This window comes from Triplophysa dalaica, chromosome 3 (genome assembly GCF_015846415.1).
Source record: "Triplophysa dalaica isolate WHDGS20190420 chromosome 3, ASM1584641v1, whole genome shotgun sequence".
Classification (NCBI taxonomy): Eukaryota; Metazoa; Chordata; class Actinopteri; order Cypriniformes; family Nemacheilidae; genus Triplophysa; species Triplophysa dalaica.
In genome coordinates this window covers 3,022,610-3,044,327 of record NC_079544.1, presented here as the reverse complement: position 1 = coordinate 3,044,327, position 21,718 = coordinate 3,022,610, and the positions used below count along the sequence as shown (strand labels likewise).

Below are 21,718 nucleotides of genomic sequence, written 5' to 3'. Positions count from 1 at the left end.
TCCGAGCCATCAGCAGTGCTTTTAATAAATATAGATTTGCACACTCAAATCAAGCAGTGATATTAGGCATCTCTCAGATCACAGGTTGAGTTTGTGCGAAATGCAGAATGAAGCAGAAAGAGACGCAGCGTTACAGTATTTTTCTCATGCGTTCTCGACTCTAATGCCACTATCAGAATTCCTCATCATCAGACATCAGCTGACCACAAATAAAGCAGTCCAGTAGTCTCTCTCACTGCATCTCATTCAAATACGGTCGCACATTTTAGCACACTGCCATAACATTATGAATTTATAAGTATCCACGTAACACTGCAGTCCTATTGATAAAATACACACGATTCAAAGTCATGTTCTGTTCTAAAGGTCCGCGTCGGGCAGGCGGGGATATAACAAGCGGTCTTCTTCTCCTGTGCCCCATCCATGCCCGCAGGAAGAAACTCACTCACTCACACGCACAACATTCACACTGTCATCATTCCAACAGCAGGGCTCAGGATATAAACACTCATAAAGAGCATCGGGACATGCCCCTCCCACTCATCTTTGCTGAAATGCGACTGAGAAACAGGAGATGGAGAAAGATGGAGGTGGGCCTGCAGGCAGAGCGAGTCCACGATGGGCCTTTATTTAAGAATCTTATGGTAAGGGAAGAGGTTGAGAGTGGAAGTGAAGACCCGGATGTCTGTGATGGTTGTGGCGGAGGCCAGTAGAGAAGAAGCCGGGAGGAAGGTGAGTTTGGACACCTCGCCGTACAGAGACATCTTGCTGCTCTCCTCATCCTCTCCTCCAGCACACGGCTGTTCCTCAGTCGGAGGGTCATTTTCCTCGACCCCGTAACCAACCACCTGAGAAGACAACACCTCTTCTTACAACTGGTGTAGAACGAACACCAAACTGATATTCACAGTGTGTGAGGAAAAATGTCTCAGTAATTAATTTCTCCGGTTTTGTTTGTGGGTTGTATTGGCATTGCACATTTTAATCGGATATCAGGTATTTCTGAGTTTGGGTTTTTGAGCAAGTTTTGTTCCACAAATCTGGCAACCCCACCCTTGTGACAAAACACATGAAGACTGGTCACAAGAAACGATGCGACGATTTGAAGTGATCCCGTATATTTGAATTGAGTGTTTTTCATTTCAATTTATATAAATTAATTCAAAATATGAAGCAATATTTTACTTACATTAGATATTACATACAGCCACAAAAAAACGAAGAGACCGTTTAGAAATTTTCCATTCAGGTTAATTTATCCTTTTTGTCTCATTCTTTCAACTAACAATATTTCTCCCAAATTTCGAATAAAAAAATGTTTTTGTTTGGGTTTATTTTCGTAGAAACGGCTGAAAATACCAGAAAAAGATGCTCTGTATTTTTTCAGACCTCAAATACTGCAACAACGTCAAATTCACTTTTAAGCAATATAACAGTCATATTTCTACATGAAAAAGTTCTACATGACCTTTTAGGAAAAGTTCAAACATTATTTTTATGTGATAACCTAGATTTTGATCAGTTTCATGTGTCTTGTCATGCTGTCAGTCTCTCACATTGCTGTTGGATGACTTTATATCAAAAATCAGATTTGATTGGGTTGAAATTCAACAGACTGGAATGACCACAATAGATCTTGAAATGCTGGCTGTATGTTATATACAACATCATATTTCATTTACTGACATTTACTAACTGAGTCAGTATTATTTATGCATGTGTCCCATTTTGAGTCCTATATAAGATATCATCAGTTTTAATAAAAAAATTACTTCATGAAGAAACTACTGAAGCAAGTGAGTCCTACAGCTGTGAGTGAACTATGAAAGAAATGCCATCTTGGAATGAACCTTTCAAATCAGAAAATGACGAAGAATAAAAATGTAAAGTAAGGCCTCCACCGTGTGCTGTAACTACATTCACCGGTACTGTCACATGAACAAACGGCTGGTGACTCACATGCACGCTGAGCTTCCTGCTTCCTTCACCTCCGTGTTCCATAAACCAGTTAATAAGTTCAGCTTTGGTCATGAGCTTCAGTGCATCGATCTGTCGTACAAGTACAAAAGAAAAACGTCAAAGCATCTCCCTGCTATTCATCATTGACATGTTTGAAACTAATCAGATCCTGCTCAGGTATGACAGGAGTCCTCACCTCTCTGCTGAGTCTGTCGAAGACGTATTGCTGCGTGACCACCTCTGTCCAGTTCCGGTCCACCTCCTCGCCGAGATGAGTGTCCTCACAACTCTTCAGCTTGACGAGAGCGGTCACCTGTGTCTTAAAAGCCTCGTCGCTCAAGCTGTTCATCTTCTCTCGGAAGCTTACCAGGAACTCCTCGATCTTCATCTCCACCAGCTCAGTGCTGGAATGAGGAAAGTTAATAAAAAAACAAATAAATAAACATGCTACTAAGAGATCCTCACTGAACAGAACACGGCACTCCTCAAGTGATGTCGCACGGTCTTTATCATTCAGTAAAACCACTTAAAAAATAATGAGATCCAAGCAAAGCAACACTACAATTTAGCGGAGACAGGGGCGGCGCTAAAGGTTAATTCTGATTTGGAAGTCAAGAGACTACAGCTGCAAACGTCACATCGTTCACAAACAACAGGCACACATGGCGACGGCTCACTTGAACTTCGTGGCCTGAGTCTCCACGGTGACCGAGAACCCAAGGACGCCAGACGTGTTCCTGCAGGTGGGGTAGACGTGATATCTGCGAAAACAGATGGAGGACCTGTAATTAAAAACAGCAAGTGCAGAGAGATAATGTCTTGAGAGCGAATGCCGAATACTCACCCGAGCGTCTCTTTGGTTCTGAGGAAGTCGAAGCACGGTTCCTCCATGTGCATCTGCAACACGACAGCCAGTGGTTAAAGCAAGGCTAACGTAACGCTGTATGTCATGGAGCGGTTTTATAGTGAGTCACATTTTACACTGAGGGCCAGCTCGACTTTTCACAGTGTTTTAAAGTTACTGCTGAGAAAGACAGAGAACTGGACGGCATCCAAAGTGAGCTTCTGGTGTAAAGTAAAGTGGATGAGTTGAGCTCACGGCCATGAAGATGTGTGTGCTCAGCGCCCTGGAGTGCAATAACTAAGAACTTTCTCAGAAACTGGCAGGAAGGACTGAATTCATTGTTTGAAACCCCTCTTCTTATTTGCTTTGTACCCATATAGTTAAGCTAGGATCTGCTTAAACGGTGTCCCCCGTGACATGATGCTAACTAAACAGAGTCCTACTCACCACCAGCAGCTCCATCAGAGTGTGTTCACGCAAGTTCTTGAGTCCGGACTGACAACGATAGAAAGGACAGAGATGTGATATAAGATGGATGACAGTGGAAGATAACAATGCATTGCTATTACAGACTGGTCACATATAAGACGTTTTGTTTTCTTTGGCTAAAACAATGAAATAGATAGTAAGAAGTACAATGAACAGAAAGTCCTCAAGACTACTAGTGTTACCTGGTAATACACGGTGACCTCAGAGTTAGCATCTCCCTTGTTGAGAGACTTGACTTTGCAGAGATGATGTTTCTGTGGGAGCTCGACTACTCTGAAGAGGACAGGGACCTCTACTGGCAACTTCTTGAACTGCAATTTGCTGAAAGGGAACATAAAATATTACAAACGAACTTTTTCTAAATACAGCTACACACAAAAAGCTCTTTTTCTGAAAACTTACTCTGTGACGTAGCGTAAAAACTCCATAGATCCCTACAGGCAACGAGAAAGAGAAATAACATTTACATATTTCGTTATTTAAAGCTGCAACTTGTACATTTTGGTTGAATATAAAACAAACAGAAATCAGTGGTTGGGCAGGTGCATAAAAAACGTACTTTTCCCTTTCTTTATCTGATTCAGGACCATAAACTGATTTAGAAATTATTAAGATATTGAGATATCAGGTACAAATTCGTTTCAGAGAGGCGGAGCAAAGAGGAGATACAAACATGCACGGTATGAGGAAAATACAGCGTTTTTGAACCTTAAATTGTGTATACAAATTGAATCACATCTAAAACATACGATAATATTTGTTTTAGCCGTGTCATATGACCCTTTTTAAAACCGACAATTATGTGTCAATTTTGTAAATTATAATATTTACTATCGTTATGAGCATAACAGAGAAGACCGTCACAAGAACTCAAACTGAAACTGAGATATGAGGATGGTGTAGTCTGATTTAACAAAAATCAACAGAAAAAATACAAAAAAAATGATAAATCTCAAATGATGGAGAAATGTTATTTGAATAAAATCAAGGATCAAGGATGGTGGATGTAAAATGCAGCAGATACTGCAGATCGCCTCGTTTTCTAAGAATTCACAATGATTGCCGTTATCTGAAATAATTGCGATGATGTCAAATAATCGCGATGAGATGATTATTTAATAATCGTGACTAGCCAAAGAACCCAGAAATAAACCAGATAACTCAGATAAATGTAACAATGCAGTATCTCCTTTCTTCCTCATCCTAATCAGATTTAAGGCTTTAAACTTACATTTTGCTTCTAACATATTAGTCAGATTAAAACCATAGAGACATAACTATTTTAACCAAGAATGCTAACTGCAACCCATGATATTATCGCAAGTTCTCTTTGACCCGTTTATTATATATCTTGAGTATCCCAAGCCCATCTGTAAAACTTACATAAATACCATGAGAATTGTACAATGTATACATTGCCTATATATGCGTGTATGCATTTCTTTTTCCAGCACGTTTTCTATTTCATATTACTTTTAAAGAGTACATAACATGAGATCATGATGACATTTCATGCAGTGAGTAATGTTGGCGTGTTTGAAAGTAAGCAGTCTGTCAAATTGTAAATCCGAAGGTGAATGAATAATAAAGTTATTGGCTTGGAAGAAATCACGCAACGATTCGTCCCTCGACCGATTGCAGATTTACGTCACTACATAAAGTCCCCGCCTACGTTTCGCTAGGACTGCACACAAAAACTTCACTCTTCTCCCCCTCATTCACGGTAGACCAATCACAGCAGACTAGACCATCCGACCAATCACATCAGACTAGGCTAGCGGAGAGGAGGGGATTATACATATAAATCGCGGAACGAATCATTTACGAGTCAGTCAAGAAGTAAGGTAATAAAAACTGCAGATTATTATGAAATAATAGCGTTTTACACCCATGTACAAAAACTTGTTTGACACTCGTAAACCAAAGTAGGACCTTAAAAACCTCTAGTTATGTACTCTTAAAGGTTTATCTCATCTTTTATGCGTGTTCAACTTGTGTTGTTTTCTTGGTTTTGGTTTTCTTGATGCAATTTAAATTTGACTTCATCGCAAATACAAAAGTGTGCGTTTTTGGTTGCATAGTGATAGATTTACTGCAGCATCAATAGATCGTCTGTGTCTTTCGGGAAAAATTTAGAGCACTGTACTTTTAAGGAAAAATTGTACGAGAGCTCAGAAAAAAACTCACAACTTTAGTGAAGTTTCCCTGCACCAGACCTTCGGCATACAGCTCCGACTTAAAGCTGCTCACGAACTCCATGAGCTCATCCACAGTGAGACCATCAACCACGGCCTGATACTTCTGAATGGTCGACCAGCGCAAGTTCTCCAGAATCAAAAGCCTCACGTCCCTGGAGAAAACCAAAGAAACAATGAAGACAGACCGAATACCAAGAGAGGAACAATGTGACATCATAAAGAAATGTCAATCCGACGCACTTTCCCAGCTTCTCGGGCTTAATCAGGATATTAAAATAGGTTTTCTTTAGCTGCTCTGCAAACATGCTGAACACGTCTGAGGTGGCGGAGAAATCGGCGAGATAATCCACGATCAAGTTGAACAGCAACTGAAAGGAGAGAAAACGACAGTGTTGAAGAAATATCGGAAGCGATGGTTTTATTTCATCAGATGTCGCGCATGGTACTTACAGGGAGTTTGTGGTTAAAGCCCTTGACCTTGATGACCAAGCCGTGCTCTCCGGGCACCAGTTTATACTCCAGCTGAGCCACATCCGCCTCGTAAGCCGGTTCTGCCAGGTTGTGGACCAGGATATTCACAAAGATGTCAAAAAGCACCAGGCTGAGCGAAGAGGACAGAAAGAAGAGTAACCGGATGAGCGAGAATAAAAAGCGTGAAATGATTTCAAAAGGACACATTAATGACTAGATGGGGTTGCCGTGGATACAATATCCGCTCATAAATAACTGAAGGCTTGCATGTGACCTTCGGCTTACTTTTTAGGAGACTTCTGAACCACGGGTGATATGAGGTGGAACCGCACATACGCTGGAGAAAGAGAGAGAAATATGAAATGAAGCAGAGAAATCAAAGGTCGGCGAGACACTTAAAAGACAAGATACGCTCTACGGTGAATGTTCTCAGCGTAAACATCAGATACGGGACCGGTTTTGACTCAAACACACCTTTGGGGATCTTAAACTTGTTGTCTCTCTTGTACCACAGACAGCCTCGGTCATTGTTCATAATCTTGACGGGGAACTCTGTGTCTGGACAGTCAGATATTTTGAGGGCGAAATCAGTAGCTGAAGAGAGAAAAAAGATTAAGTTCAAAGCAGATTTGGATTATTAACAAATAAATTAATAAAAATAAACCCTTTGATGTCCACGACAAAAGGAAAACATTAAAGAATGGCCTTTCATTTATCTTAACCTAACAATCTTAATAATTTACTTGAAGTATGCCTTGTTTTTTTTTACTTTATCGTTGCACTTTAATATACATTTAAAGCTGCAATCCAAAACTTTTTGTGATTAAATATAAACATTACTGCTTACAACTACAACTACCCTACCCTGAATCTTAAAGGGACAGTTCACCCAAAAATGGGTCATGATTACATGTTTACAGGTTTGGAAAAACTTGTGTGTCTTTGTTCTGATCAACACAAAGAAAGATACTCGGAAAAGTGTTAGCAACTGACATTTCTAGGACATCATTGACTACCATAGTCAAACAAAAAATCAATGGTATTCAATGGTGCCTCAGGACTGCTGTTCTACATTCTAAAATATCTTCTTTTATGTTCAACAGGAAAAACAATTGTTTTTGCTCACATTTTTCCAAATATCTTTGTGTTCAAATGAACAAAGTAATTTATGCAGGTTTGGAACAACCTGATGGCGAGTAAATCAGAACAGAATTTTCTTTTTGTGGTGAACTATCCCTTATAATACTGACGTTTCATTTAACCTGTCCTGACCTTTGATTTTGCAGGAAATGTCAGTTTTTTTAAGGGCTGTCAAAATCTTATAATATAATATGCCATAATATATTTCTGTCTAGTGTGGATATTAATTTTGTATTTATAAACACATGTATAAATATTTAGTGTTAATGTTTGTTCATTTTAATATTTTTCTTTTTCTATATGCATATATTTGAATGTGCTTATAAATACAAAATTATTATCAACAGTTCACAGACAAATATTATGTAAACACAAACTTTTATTTTGATTATCGATTAATCGTGATTAGTCATTCGACAGCCCTAGTTTTATTAACCTCCAAGTAAAATAACCTCTGGCCGTAGCGTTTTAATCAGAGATGGCAATAGAGAACCAAGTGTTCTGGATTGCACCTTGAATTCAGCATTTCTCACAATGTTTTCCTGTTTGGCAAACGCGGCATTCAGAGATACGCACCGATGAATTTGTTCTCAACAGGGAGGTGAAGGCTTGGGTTTAAATCAAAATCTCCAGCCCAGAGCTCTTTCCAGGGCTGCTGTATGTCTGTAGGGCAAACAAAGATTTGCTTCAAACAATTGTGTCGCTCTCACATCTCGTACAGAACAGTCCTTTACAAACTCAAAACATCAACCCAGACTAAACAAACCTGTGCGATCCACACAGATTCGGTCAACATCTATAAGCAGGTCAGCGATCACTATTAAAAAAACATGTTTTTTATCCTGATCATTGCTATGCGTACAAAATCGAAATGGTCCACAAACCTTCAACCGTGTATTGAGTCCCAAACCATTTTTCTCGGAGTGGGCACTGGCCTTCATGCTCGGGGGACAAAAGGAGCAGGTTGGCCTTCTCTGGTGTGAGGAGGTTCAATGCAGCAGAGATCAACTAAGAAGAGAAAACAACATATAATGGAGTAAATATACGAAGAAGATTTCCTCTTTTTATTCAGCTGTGAAAAATACATCTGGATGAAGCCTGTAAATCGACGGTGTGTGTGATGGGACTGACCTCTGGTTTGTACTCAAACATAAGCTGGTCTCCTGTTAATAAGTCCTGTTTCGGGAACAGCTGCATGTTTTCACAGATGTTCTCCACATATTCAATGGGATCAGTCTGTCGAAAAAACACAAAGGTGCTATTTCAGTTTAAACAAGCACTTATTACCTACCCTTCATCAGATTGGTTTTTGTAGTCGAGAATGTTCTGTGGGGCTGGAGAAATCACTCACTGTCTGACAACTGTGTACAGCACTTAATTCAATATATTTCTAGAGCACTTTCCAAAATTTGTGTTGTTTCGATGCAGCTTAAAATTGAGTTCAAATCAGAATAGATTAAAAAACAGGGAAATTTATATGTGAAATTATGACCGGTCGAGTATTATTTCACAAAAACTTTAATAAAATATAATATATATTATTGAGTCAAGTTCAATACTTTAATGATGGATGGATGATCAGTGGATGGGTGTGTTTTATTGGGCATAATATATTATTATTATATGAACAATAGAGTGTAAAAATGTAATAGTAGATTTAATGAACTGAATTGAGTAAACAATTCTAGTCTAAATTCAAAACGAACAAATTGTTGAGTGAATTCAAGAACAACAAAAACTCCAATGGTTTATGTAAGTTTATAATGGGACGTGTGTTTCCTTAAAGGTGCAGTTTGTAAAAAAAAAACGCCTCTAGAGGGCACACGATCAAAACAACAACAATGGCGTAGCTCGATGATGCTGTGAAGGAGCATGGAATGATGGGATCTGTTGTCCTTAACTCCACCGCTGATGGCCATCAATCAGACGGGAATAAGAAATCATGTTAGCCTATGAGGTTAAGTTTTATAACTGTTGCGAGTAATTGTGGTACATAAATAAGTGACTGATCGAAACAAGTTAGTGGCTTGCTAGCCACTACTTCCAGATTTGTCCACGACACTCTTTTCATGCGGTTTCTACGTCAGTAAAGGCGGTGACAAAGGGGAACACGGATATGACGACATTGACTGGCGAATGCACAGCCCCGTGCCGCTGTTTAGAATGGCGATTTTCTCACGTTTCACAAGTAGTTGGAAACATTTGAGATACTGTAAATACTCAGATGAACAAAATATATTTTGTTTTTATATGTTTTAGGATATTTTTCTGCTATTTGTTACATACTGCACCTTTAATTCTGATCATTTAACTTGATTTATTCATGAATATTACCATAAAAATAAGCCTTACAAATACGTAAAATATGTGTTATATTCTTAGCAAACTTAAGTAAAAATAACAAATCATTTTTTACGGTGTACATAATGTTGATTTTATATGAAAGTTGTAACAAAAACAGGATTGTAATCCTTACCTGTTCCTGATAATGAAACTCATTGGCCTCTATCTTCTGAATTTCCTCATATATTCTGCAGAAGAAAAGTTTATCTTAAGATCATACAAGGCGAAATATTCAGTGCTGTGCATGCAAAAGATCTTCAAACTGTTCAGTACACAAGACGGGTCTACCTTTGTTGTGGCCCGAGGGTTTGAAGCATTTTTAAGTACTGGAAGACCAGATGAGCAACCTGAATAAAAAAAGCCAGCCGTATTATCACAGATGCATTCGTTCTCAGAGGCAGCATACATTAAAGCCATTGTGTCTGTCGTAATTTACGATGGTAAAGAATGTGTTTGCGCCTCAAAGGCTTTGTAATCCTATTTTACACACATCCACCAAAGCTGTTCGTCTCTAAGCCTTCGCCCTGTATTTCTCTAATGACATTAAGTGTGAAAGAATATCATGTCTTAAGGACGCCGGCGAGTCTAGTTGATGTTTTCTGACACGTTTGGCAACAGTATCACATAAGCGCGAGACAAGTGTGATGAGTATCGCAGACCTCGCAGAAGTTCTGATAGCCTTCATCGGTCAGAGTGATGGAGATGCTGAAAATTGAGTAGGTGGTGTTCTGATCAAAACCAGTTTCGCTGTTTCCACCGAACAACGCCAAAGCCCAGCATCTATACAAAGAGATTCAGATGTTAACACTCAAGGGAAGTGAAACTGCTCAAATAAACAAACCATCAGAGAAGTCACTTACTTCCTCCTGAGAACTGACAAGATGCTACCGGCTCCCTCGTGACCGATCAGCCAGGCGATGTAATGAAGAGGTTTTACCCTGAAAACGGATCAAGAGAACATTATTTTGGAAATAAATTCAAGCTGGGACAATTCAATACAAGCAGACCATGGTAAACTCAATCGATGCATAAGAACTACACAGCTCTCTTTCAAAAAGTTATTTTGTAGCTTCATCTCCAGTTATTTACCAAAACCCCTATGGGGGTATCACAGCGTGTTCAAGGTTGACATTTAAATAAAACATTTACCTGTAGAGCTTCTCTTGAGGGGGGAGCGCCCAGGTGATGGTGAGGGCATGAACTTTCCTGACAGGCACCACTGAAACAAACCAAAAAGCATGTTATAGTACATCAACACTTGCAAGGATGGATCATGATTCATTAACGGAGTTAACCCCAAAATTCTCCTAGATGTCTTCATTTTTTCACCACAAATATTGTCATTTTATATACAAGTTTAGGTCAAAATATGTTGGAGTTTAAAGCAATACGACCCTTCTGCTTGAGTTTGATTGACAGGCGACCTGACCAACCATAAGGCAGATATTGTGCACCCACTGTTGGTGCATTTTGGCACCAAGCTTTGAAGTTATCAATATGTTGACCTATTTTATTATATTGCTTGTTATTTCATAAAATAAGCTTAAAATATGAATAGGTTATTTTCCTCACAAATATATCGTTTCGCTTCAAAAGACATTTATTGATATACTAGAGACATTTGGGTTACTTTAATGACGGATGTATAAGCTTCAAGATTTTGTTACCTATCTATAGAATGATATATTTTTTTTTTATACTTTTACATCGATTATTTTCATTTTTTTTTAGATGAAGATACAAAGAAACAGAGTCTAGATATCTTGAGAATAACTAAAAGAGAACTTAAATTTTTGAGTGAACTATTTCTTTAACTGTACATACACAAGCAGTGGGTTTAATTACTATTGTGTCACGATATTAGTAAAAAATAAATAAATATGAAAATAACAGATATTATATTTTAGTTAAATTTGTTATTTTGTTGAAGAATTGACACTGTATTAAAACTGTTTAATTAAACCATTTTAAATAAACTAAACAACGGAATAGATCTGTCACTGAAAATAAATCAAAATGTCAAAACAAAAATATGAAAACATTATTTCATATAGAAAATAAAGTGCCATGGTCTAAGATACATATCTAAATGCTTTTGTATTGCGACATATAATATTTCGAAATATTGTTACACCCCTAATAGTTAAGGTACATCACTTTGAATTTGAGATATCACAGTACCTCTGTAAAGTTTGTTAAAGGCAGGTGTGTCAAAAGGATCCGGTCGATCTGAAAAATCAGGCTTCGGCTGACCACTGAAAGCATCAAAAAGAAATGTTTAAGCAAATCAATTGTATTTTATAGAATAATTCTGTAAGCTACCATGGTTACAATAGCACTGGGTGTCTCTTACTTGTTGGGTATCTGGCTGAAGATTTCCCGCACCCATTCCTCAAGAGTGTCAAGTTTTTCTACAAACATGAAACCAGAGGTGACGTCAACATCATCTTAATAACAATCTCACGTCTACGCCAAACTCCTCATCCAGTACGTACCTTTAGACTGTACAGCTAAGGTCATATAGTGGGCAGAGTAGTACCTCTTCCAAAACTCGCGGAGCCGCGTGTACACGTTGATGTTCTTTTCCTTAGGCTCGCTCTTCAGCGTCTGTGCATTTCCTTAAACACAATCACGAAAACGCTTAAAAAGCTGAAATAAATCTGGGACCTGTCGGTAAAAAGTAACCGATGCTCGGAAACAAATCAAAGAGGATGGCTCAATAAATTTAAAGCAGCTTTGTAACTCGGAGACTGTGAAATATTTGACTTACCCCAGCAGAACTTGCTCATGGGATGGTCGGGCTTCGCTAGGCTGCCAAAGAGCATTTCCTTGCGATGAGAGTCTGAAGGCTTAGCTAGCTGATATTCTGCAACGAAAAAATTGCGTTTCGAATATTCTGTTGGCCTTAAAATATTAGTTGAAAAAAATCAATTATGACGCTTCGCTCACCACTGTCCACAGCTTCAACCTCTCGGTCGACAGCGTCTTCGATCATGAGAGGACAGATGAAAAACTGAGCCCATCTGAGACACAAATGAAAATCACAGTCTGATAAAGGTATGTATTCAAAAACAAGAAAAATTCAGTCATCATTTTCCAAGCCTAATGTTGTTCCAGACCAATATGACTCTTTCTTTTAAAGGCACAAACACAAAATATGTTTTCCAATGAACAGTGACTTGCACATAGTACGTTTGCACGGTTTTCAACTTAAAACAGAAATATTTTTGTGTGTTTTAGCTATTTATTGACAAGACAACAGCGTTTTGGGGTACTGAAAACGCACATTTTTGAAAACGGTAGCATTATTGTCCAGTGTCAAATCTGAGGCAGCGTTTTCCAAAAACTATGACGTCATACACATGCGTCAGTCAGTAGACATCTGCAGGATTCCTTAAACCAGGGGTCGCACTGTGGCATGAGGTGGGTCGTGGAAAGTCACTTGGCTTTTGAATGACGCACAAAAAAGCAGTTTAGACCAATTAATGACTGGCAACACTAGCTTTGATTTTTTATTATAAGATAGTTTGGAATTGCAGCTTAAATTTCATTTATTCTATTTAGGGAAAATAAAAACTCTTCTGCTTATAGAGAATTAGTGTGAAATTTCTCCCCATATTTCCATTTAAAAATATTTTGGTGGGTCTCGAGATAGATTATACCTGTCTTGGTGGGTCCTGGAATGAAATCGTTTTGGAATCGCTGGCCTAAACAATAATTCCGGCATCCGTGAAATACTTATTATTATCATTTCTCTAGCGAAAAGTAGATTTACTGCACCACTACGACCAGCGGAAACATAGTATTTATATAAACAAACTATAAACACACATACACAAAAGTGCTTTAAGCTTAAAGGAACACTCCAGTTTTTCACTCCACCTAGCATAGATCATCGAATCAAATTAGACCAGTAGCATCGCGTTCAAAAATGACCAAAGAGTTTCGATAGTCTTCCTATTTAAAACTTGACTCTTCTGTACTTCATGTGCAAAGACCGGCGAAAAATGTAAAGTTGCGATTTTCTAGGGCGATATGATTAGGAACTATACTCCAATCCCGGCGTAATAATCGGGGAAGTTTGCACATGCAATGGATGATATCACTGCGCCTGCTGGGGCCATGTTATGGCAGCAAACTTCCTTGATTATTACGCTGGAATGGGAGTTTAGTTCCTAATCGTCAGACTCAGAGATTGGCTAAATAGATCCCAAAACAGTAAACCTCTACATATTAGCTCTGGGGGAGTTGGAGAATGAGGCTATTTCCAAGAAAAGTGAAGTACTCCTTTAAAACCGGGTATGGTTTTGTGTTTAGGTACGTAGCGTTTCTTTACAGCGCAACATCGCCATCCACTGGTCTGGCATGCATAGCACAATTTTTATTTGTTTTTCCTGATCCGCAGATCGGTTTGATAACGCTTTCAGCACTCTCAGTCACCATTCAATTTCACTGTACGGAAAAGAGATGCAATACTTATAAAGAGTGACTTAGGACCCTCTTAAATTCCACCTCTTTTGCAACAGGAACAAAAGAAAATCTTATGGATTTGGAACAAAATTGTGTAACTACGGTTTTCATTTTAAGACATGCGCATAATATTTATTCCATTTTACAGCATTTATGAAAATAGTCCAAAGTGAAGCACTGTGAATTATTACAACTGCACTCGCTCCATCTCAACATGAGACAAAAGAGCCATCAAGATAAGAGGTGATGCGACGATCAAAACTTTACAGCTACTTCACCTGTCAAGAGCCTCTTTGAAGCGCTTATTCTGCACATCAAACTGGAAAATGGTTCTCTCACAATCCGTGGAAGCGTTATCGCTGCCGCCGTGCTTTTTGAGGAAGGCATCAAAGCCGTTCTCAGACGGGTACTTTTCACTGCCCATGAACACCACTGCGACAATAAAGACAGTGACACAGTCAGGGGACGCAGGTGTGGGAAAGAGACACTTCGGATTGTATGAATGGCCTAAAAAGTGTGAACACATGCAGGTGTGACTTACTGTGCTCCAAAAAGTGCGCAAGGCCGGGAAGATCATTCGGGTCACTGAAACTCCCTACGCCAATACAAAGAGCCGCTGCAGACTGTGAAAATAAAAACATGGTTAATCAGAGCTCAAACCTATATACAACTTTGCATTGAGTCTACATTTTGGTATAGGAACCGGAGATTGTGACAAGACTTTCTAATCAAAGTGTCATTTAAAAAGTGTTTCACAGAAAATAAATGGAACATTTATAAGAAAAAAAATGAAAAAAAATGTATATAATAGTTTTTTATACGTTGTAGGTCAGTACTAGGATTTAACAGACAACAAATCACCTGTTAATCTTCATTTTCTATTTAATTCAAATATTCCTTTGCACTTTTTTTCACAATTTATAAAAAGAATAACAGACATAAGAGCACACTACAGAATAATTAACGAAAGTACAAGATCTTATACAAACATACACACCTGCTTTTCCGATCCCCTTCTTTTCTTCCTGTCATTGTCCTCATCCAGTTCCTCAAAGTCACTGTCCTGACTGTCTCCCTCCTCCTCAGACTCTTCATCAGTTCCCTCCCCTGAGTCTCCCTCCTCCTCTTCTCTCTCCTCTTCCACCTCCTCCTCCTCGGAATCCTCCTCCTCCTCGTCTTCAGCTTTCCCATCTAATCCACTCAAATCAGAGATCAGGAGAGCCCTCAACCCGTTACTCAGCTCAATGTATCTGGGAGCGAGAAGAAATAAAAGTGAAAATGTCATGTTAGCCGATCTGTTTTAAAACATATGTGGTGTTATGTTTCACACTCACAAATGAAAAATGAGCTTGTAAGTGTAATCTCGGTGTATATATTGATTCCCTTCATGCAGCGTCAACATATTATTTATCATGTAAAATAAATCGCTTTAAAAAGCGTCACTCTATATTTTTTACCAATAGACACTACTCAAGTCTAGACTTTCAAGTGTTAGGTTGTAAGGGCCATCTGTGACTGCGTGTCGACTTTACCGGTACTGCTTGGGATCACTTGGGGATTTGATCATGTGAGGGTCTCCTTGGTTGTCATCACCACCACCGTCTCCAGGAGGTTCGTTGGGGTCTCTGACCTCTTGCGGTGGTTCCCCTCTGTCTGGAGGAGCAGACTGCGTAGAGCAGCTGGCGGCGGCACACTTAAACTTGTTTGTCTGGGGCATCTTCAGCAAAGCTTTAGCTATGGAGTTGAAGTGAACGGGACGAGTTAAAATCCTGCCGCAAAACAGGGAAATCGTTCGCGTCGCCTTAATCAGAGCAATACTGACCTTTCTTTTGATCTAGAAAAAATGACATGTATATTAGTATCTCAATAGAGGGCACCTTACATTTAAAGTCCCATTGAAATTATAAATGACAATTCTTATTTTTTCACGAAATATTGCAGCGTTTATAGTAAATAGCTTATCATTGTGGGTCGTTTTCTTTTTAAAATTCATGTACCCTCATAATCTTCAATTAAAATCTGAAAATGCGCTTCCGCCCTGAAACGACTATCCATCTCAAATGATGTAAACTAGACGGCTTGGGCGGAGCATCCGTGAACTCCTCCCCTTCAACTGTCAGTCGGCTGCAAGTTCCATTTCAAAATGGCCTTTTACACATCCAATCAATTTGCAGGAAAACGGAAGCCACGCCCAAAAAGGATGTGACGTGACGCATAACCTCAATACGGCAGTAAAACCGACCGCAATTTCCGGTACAAGAGAAGATCGCTTGATAAGAGTTTTGATAGGAAGTTTCTGACTTTTTAACTTGATATTTTGACTGTAATTACACAGAATCTTTGCTGTATATAATTCAAATATACTATCATATAAATAACATATTTATGGTGCTTCCCTCATAAAAAGTAAACATAGGCATTAATAGTTAAAACCACAGCAACCGCAAATTTACTAATAACGACCTGACTGTAATATTTGTAGTTAAACTATGTAAAGTTAGTAATGAATCCGCCAAATCAGCTACAACTATACACTAAAATTGAACATACCAAAATAAACAATGATAAGACCACGGTTCATTTCCTAAGGATCTACTACATGCTTAAATTCCCTCATCCAAGAGTCAAAAACTAAAACATGAATCCCGTTAAAATCCGATCCGAAATGTACACAAACACGTTTCATCACCAGCATCACTGCCTGTGCTACAACGGTGCTAACACACAGTAGCTAACGTTACAGTTTCATTAGCACTTCCGGTCGATACAGTTAATGTGATCCAAACTACTTTAACTGACAGATTTAGACAATCCGTTTTAAAGACTCTAAGCACGACACCGTTCGGTTATTGTTATTTCACAAAGTTAGTTAAGTTTCATCCACAAGCTCATACCTCCTCTCCTGACGATGGGTCAACCTAACCTAACAGCACCGAGCCTGTCACCGGTAGGTTGCGTCGACACAACAAGAAGAGTCCTGATTCGTCAGAAGAGATTGACGTAGTAAAGCGAGGCTTTCCGATTGGTCAAAGTTTCAACGGAACAATTTTCAATAGTTATTGCAGTTTTATTAATTCACATGAGGATGTTCTGGTTTGTGAGGCTCACGTAAGGCTTTTTACCACCAGATGCACCGCCACATACTAAATTAAATATCATCTTTATTAGCTGTCTGTCTTTTAATAAATGCAAATACAATTAATGTTGGGGGATTATCCAGTTACTGACAATATTAGGCACACATTTATTATCTGATCACAATGTAAATGACGAAATGAAATTATTAAATGACAGTTTTTTATTTTTTTAATATTGTCCAATGGTCAGGTGTTATTTCCCCTTGTTCCTCTTTTTACAGGTATTTTGGTTCAGCGGTGGCTTGTGGTCATTGGTGTGAATCACGCCAAATCAGACTTAAAGGAATAGATCACAACAAAAATGATTGACTCACCCTCCAAAACTGTGTAAAGGTCTATGTTCTGCTTAATACAAGGGAAGATATTTGGAAGAATGTCAGTAACCAAACAGATCTCATCCCCCATTGAGTCCCATAGTATTTATGGATGGGGGAATGCTTGGTTACTGACATTCTTCCAAATATCTTACTTTGTGTTCAGCAAAGGAAAAGTCTAAACAGGAGGGGGTGGGTAAATGATGATAGATTTTTTTTTATTTTTGGGTGAACATTGCCTTTAACTGGGCCACTTACTCAGTTTCTGGTGATTTACTTCTCTGCTTTGGGTTGTTGTTGCATCGTCCAACTTCTGTTCAGTTTAAATTGGTGCACAGATGGCCTTAAACTCTGCTGCAACATGTTCTGATAAACTTGGTAATGTTGATTTCTGTAGATGACACTCAAACCAGTCCCAAACCATTGTCTTTAAAATGTTCCAGAAAGTTTTCTGGATGTCTCAGATTAGGGACACTGGAAATGTTGTGCTGTGTGCTCTTAAAGTCATCTTTGCAGAACCTATCCTGAAAAGAGAAGCAACAGCATTGAACTTCCTTGTAGAAATACTTTTGAAACTCTTTTTTCAGATTTATGAAAATCAGCAAATCTTATTTTAGGTGTTGTGTATGTTTCGTCATGGTTTCCATTTAAAAGTGCTTTTAGGGTTGATAAAGTTTCCGCAATATACTTTTTTTCAGCAGTATTACATGTGGTCATAAGAATTTAAAATACATTAAAATAAATGAATGCTAAAATTAGACAATTAAAAAAATGTTTTGTAAAAACGTAATTTTACTGCTTTTTTACAGTTTTCTATGTTTAACAGACCATAAATTTACACCAAAAACGTGAAAAACTTAATTTTACAGGGAAAACCCAATATTTTAGTTTATTTCTGGCGACCTAGCTTCCAGAAAATTTCTGTTTTTAACAAGATTAAATTTTTTGCTGTATATTTTCGAAATACAGTCAAACACTGTAAAATACAGCAAGAAATTCATATTTTTCAACCGTAGGTAATCTGGTATCATACATGTATATTGCTCCGAGATAAAAGATCCTGAATGAGACTGAGAAGATGTGCAGACTTGTTCATGATGGATTCTTGTTTAATCATCTTGGTATATACAGGAATCAAAGCTGAAGGACATAAACGTCCTCCTGACACATTCAAGTTCTTTACAAAAGCAGTGAGGCAGGTATGCTATACATCCTTAAACCAAACCATCATGTAATGTAATTAAATCATTCGGACACATACTGTTAAAACACATTTTCATTATAATAATTCAAAAGCCGCAATTCAGTTCTGTTGACCAGATACTATTGTACAAGTTTAAATAGGCTTCAATACGTCTTGGGCGAGTAGACAGACTTTGATTATAGAGAACATGTAGTCCACTAATGTGACAGCATCTCACAGCACAGCTTAAGAGTTCTTTTGAACCTTCATTCCTTGCCATTTAATTACCTATAGGTACCCCGTGAAAAGAGGCTGATAAATGCTGCCTCCATGACAACCAGTGGATGGATATACTGGTGAGCTGAATGTAATTATAAGACTCTCAATTTATGAGTTGAAAATAGCTTATGCAATATTTTCTTATGCATCTTTTAGATCATTGCTGCAGTTGTAAATAAACCTTATTTGTTTATTGCAGTAATGCATGTATATTTAGTAGTCTACTGTAAGGTGCTGTGGATGGGCGATTTGAAAATTATGTTTTGAACGGGATGTCATCCTGGGAGAAGTAATTTGGTTCACTGTTTCATTATTTTACGACCCGAAAGCTCTCTGAATAGACATAATCGGCTCGTTGGATGTTACGTGCCCAACTCAACGTTCAGCAGTAGCGACTCTCTCCAGTAGGGGGAGCTCTCGCCACGGCCTGTTTTCTGCTTCATTTGCTGCGGCTGCATTGATGTAATCTTGTTGGATTTCAAGTATGATGCTTCACACGATAAGAGGTGATTTCCCTCCGAGTTTTCCTCTTGTTATGCAAAATGCTGTGTCACTAGATTTTTGGGTTTGGTTTGTGAGCATTGTTTTTAAAGGAATTAAAATTGCATACAAATCACAAACTAAAAAGCACTTTAAGCTTTTTTAAGTGCACGCTTTTTAGTGTTAAGGTTAATAAACGATATTCCACTGAACGCAAATGACAGTTTTTACATTAGCAATATAGCAAGCAAGAAAGAAAGAAGCACATACTACCTGACATAGCAACATTGAATCAACCAATGACAGAGTGGAAGGGCGGTTTTATCTCTTTGAACGACCAATAGGAATGCTCTGTTTGTTATAAACGCTAGTGTCACCTTTAAAATGTCTTGTTATTCAAAAAAGCAGATACAGTGCAATGTTGATCCATCAAAGATCATTTGCCAACCATAAAAATAATGTCTAAATATTAACTCTGCATACATTTGAGTGCTCGTGTGGCTGCTGTTGTGTTTCTCAAATAGCGCCACACAATCTATCAGGAGTTTACACGGGGACACCAAAGGCCAGGTTCCCATGGCAACTGATTTATATTCTTATTAAAATGGCGGATAGTTTAATTAGCTTAACATTGGATATCGCTCTAGGCCGGCTGTAGGTCCATTTCCACAGGGAGAAGGGTCATCGCTCTGTGGTATTCCAGACAGCACCTGTGGATTCAGAGACCACCCCTCCCACCCATCTCCTCAGTGTTATTCGCCCTTCATCTTCCCATTGTTACAGCTGGGTAACTAATGACCAGCTTCGGGCTACACGGTCCGACCCCCATTACATCTGGCCTTCTGGAGAAATGACACCCCTAATTGTGATTGTCCAGTTGTTGAGACGCTTGGTTCGGTCAAACTCTATTTGTGTTGGTTGCGAGAAGGCTTTATAATTGAACGAAAGTGCTCGAAGTGATTTGTTAATTATTCAGAGGTGCTGAAAATCATGTAAATCCTTAATATAATCATTCCTCAGACAAAGCTAATCTTTTGTCGTAATATCAATTACATACTATTACCTCCTTAAATTGATCACGGTGTGAAAAGGTGTTATTAAGAACGGAGAAATTGTTCCTTCGAGGGCAGTTGAATGACGCATCGGGTCGGATTTTGGCATTGGTTTTCAGAGATGGTCTGCTTTCTGGACCCCATTACCATCCTGTCAATCATCGTGCCCTCCATCACCTCACACCGCGATGGCTGTAGAAACAAAGAGAAGATCTCATAAACAAAAACGAACAGAAAAGCCATCTGGTATCATTCTCTTTCTAATTTGTCGCATGTATTTTTCGGTTTGTTGCCTTCAAAGGGCTGTTTCTTTGTTAAATACTCCTGCACCGGTTTGAAGCAGAAAGTGCTGTAATGACCTTTAACAGGCTTTAGAAGAGAAGAGAAGCCGCTGTCACTGGCTAATTCACTGGAACATGTTCAGATCTGTAGCACTGATCTGTGTGACGGCATTGAAGATTTTTTTTCTCGGATCTTCAGGAAAATGCTTTAATGCTCAAAGGCGCAGAGAGCTGCTGAGACGGAGTATTAACTAGCTTTAGACTCTCGGTCACCTGTGAGAAACCCATCAAAGGAAACAAAGTATGTGCGTTCACAATTAACTGGACGCATGTGAGGAATTTAGTGGTTGGTATTTGTGTACTGGTCCTTTGATTTGGTTTTAATCGTAATGATTTAAGCTTTGAAGTGATGAAACATTAAATCTCTTGGGTTTATACGAAGCATCTCAAGGCCAGCGTATCCGCAAAGATCTGATATTGTTCATTCAAGCACATCACTGTCAAATGACAACCATATAGCCGTAAAGTAATTATCTGGTGATTCCAAGCATCATTAACCGGTGGTACGAGAAATCAACAGACGTGGGCATCAAGTCAACATTGTTCATTCTCAGTTCCAAAATAAGCAACATACCCATGTATGAAGCACCACATTGTTGTGCAATAGCAGATGGCACTACGTTTCCATGGTAACCAAAATAAGGTTTCATCAAATTGTTAGGGCCCTAATTCCAAAAGGCGCGACGAACAAGTCACACGAGAGCCATCATGGGAACAGGTTTAGTATTATTTACCAACGCGGGTGTGTGGATATACTAAACAAGAAAAACGGAAAATTAGAGATAGTATACAAACCCCAACTCGTGTATTTATCTATTTTAATCCAAATCTTTCAAACACGTCCAAAGCACATCAAAAGCCCCTTTACGTCGCGCGCGCGCCGCTCTTCGCATCATCTCGCGCATATTTGGAGCATCTCATAGCAGGGCTCCGGGCGCGCGCGCGCACCCTGCATGTTTTTTTTAACTTAGAAACAGAAAGAAGTCCACGGCGGCGCCGTCCCGCGATATATCGCAGC

The 21,718-nt window shown here is 38.8% G+C and overlaps 1 protein-coding gene across 5 annotated transcripts; it reads right to left on the bottom strand.

Moving 5' to 3' along the window:
• Window positions 1–21,606, bottom strand: nrd1a (nardilysin a (N-arginine dibasic convertase)). Of its 5 annotated transcripts, XM_056743873.1 has the most exons (33): window positions 21,496–21,606; window positions 20,371–20,551; window positions 17,624–17,889; window positions 15,447–15,648; window positions 14,912–15,164; window positions 14,456–14,537; window positions 14,193–14,346; window positions 12,394–12,467; window positions 12,215–12,310; window positions 11,940–12,062; window positions 11,798–11,855; window positions 11,626–11,699; window positions 10,594–10,663; window positions 10,305–10,382; window positions 10,104–10,224; window positions 9,733–9,791; window positions 9,578–9,632; window positions 8,233–8,337; window positions 7,986–8,109; window positions 7,678–7,764; window positions 6,436–6,555; window positions 6,247–6,298; window positions 5,941–6,091; window positions 5,731–5,858; window positions 5,480–5,642; window positions 3,695–3,726; window positions 3,475–3,613; window positions 3,251–3,298; window positions 2,804–2,856; window positions 2,637–2,720; window positions 2,156–2,363; window positions 1,960–2,049; window positions 1–848 (listed from the first exon to the last, which is right to left on the bottom strand). In XM_056743873.1, the coding sequence occupies exons 4-33, from the start codon at window positions 15,629–15,631 to the stop codon at window positions 627–629; spliced, it is 3,288 nt and encodes a 1,095-aa protein (XP_056599851.1). In that variant the 5' UTR covers window positions 15,632–15,648; window positions 17,624–17,889; window positions 20,371–20,551; window positions 21,496–21,606; the 3' UTR covers window positions 1–626. The 5 variants fall into 5 exon arrangements, with proteins under 5 accessions (XP_056599851.1, XP_056599850.1, XP_056599852.1 ...); XM_056743872.1 differs by lacking the exons at window positions 17,624–17,889; window positions 20,371–20,551; window positions 21,496–21,606 and adding an exon at window positions 16,809–16,933 and having other exon boundaries at window positions 15,447–15,748; XM_056743874.1 differs by lacking the exons at window positions 17,624–17,889; window positions 20,371–20,551; window positions 21,496–21,606 and adding an exon at window positions 16,809–16,901.
• Between the last annotated feature and the right edge of the window lie 112 nt (window positions 21,607–21,718).

What these genes read in the sequence shown, in the direction of transcription:
- nrd1a (XM_056743873.1), bottom strand. Translation starts at nt 15,631, where the DNA reads ATGCCCCAGACAAACAAGTTTAAGTGTGCCGCCGCCAGCTGCTCTACG. An exon ending in TGTTGAGAACAAATTCATCG is followed by an intron (nt 6,556 to 7,677) that starts GTGCGTATCTCT and finishes TTCTCTCTTCAG; the next exon opens with CTACTGATTTCGCCCTCAAA. An exon ending in TTTTTACGCTACGTCACAGA is followed by an intron (nt 3,614 to 3,694) that starts GTAAGTTTTCAG and finishes GTTCCCTTTCAG; the next exon opens with CAAATTGCAGTTCAAGAAGT.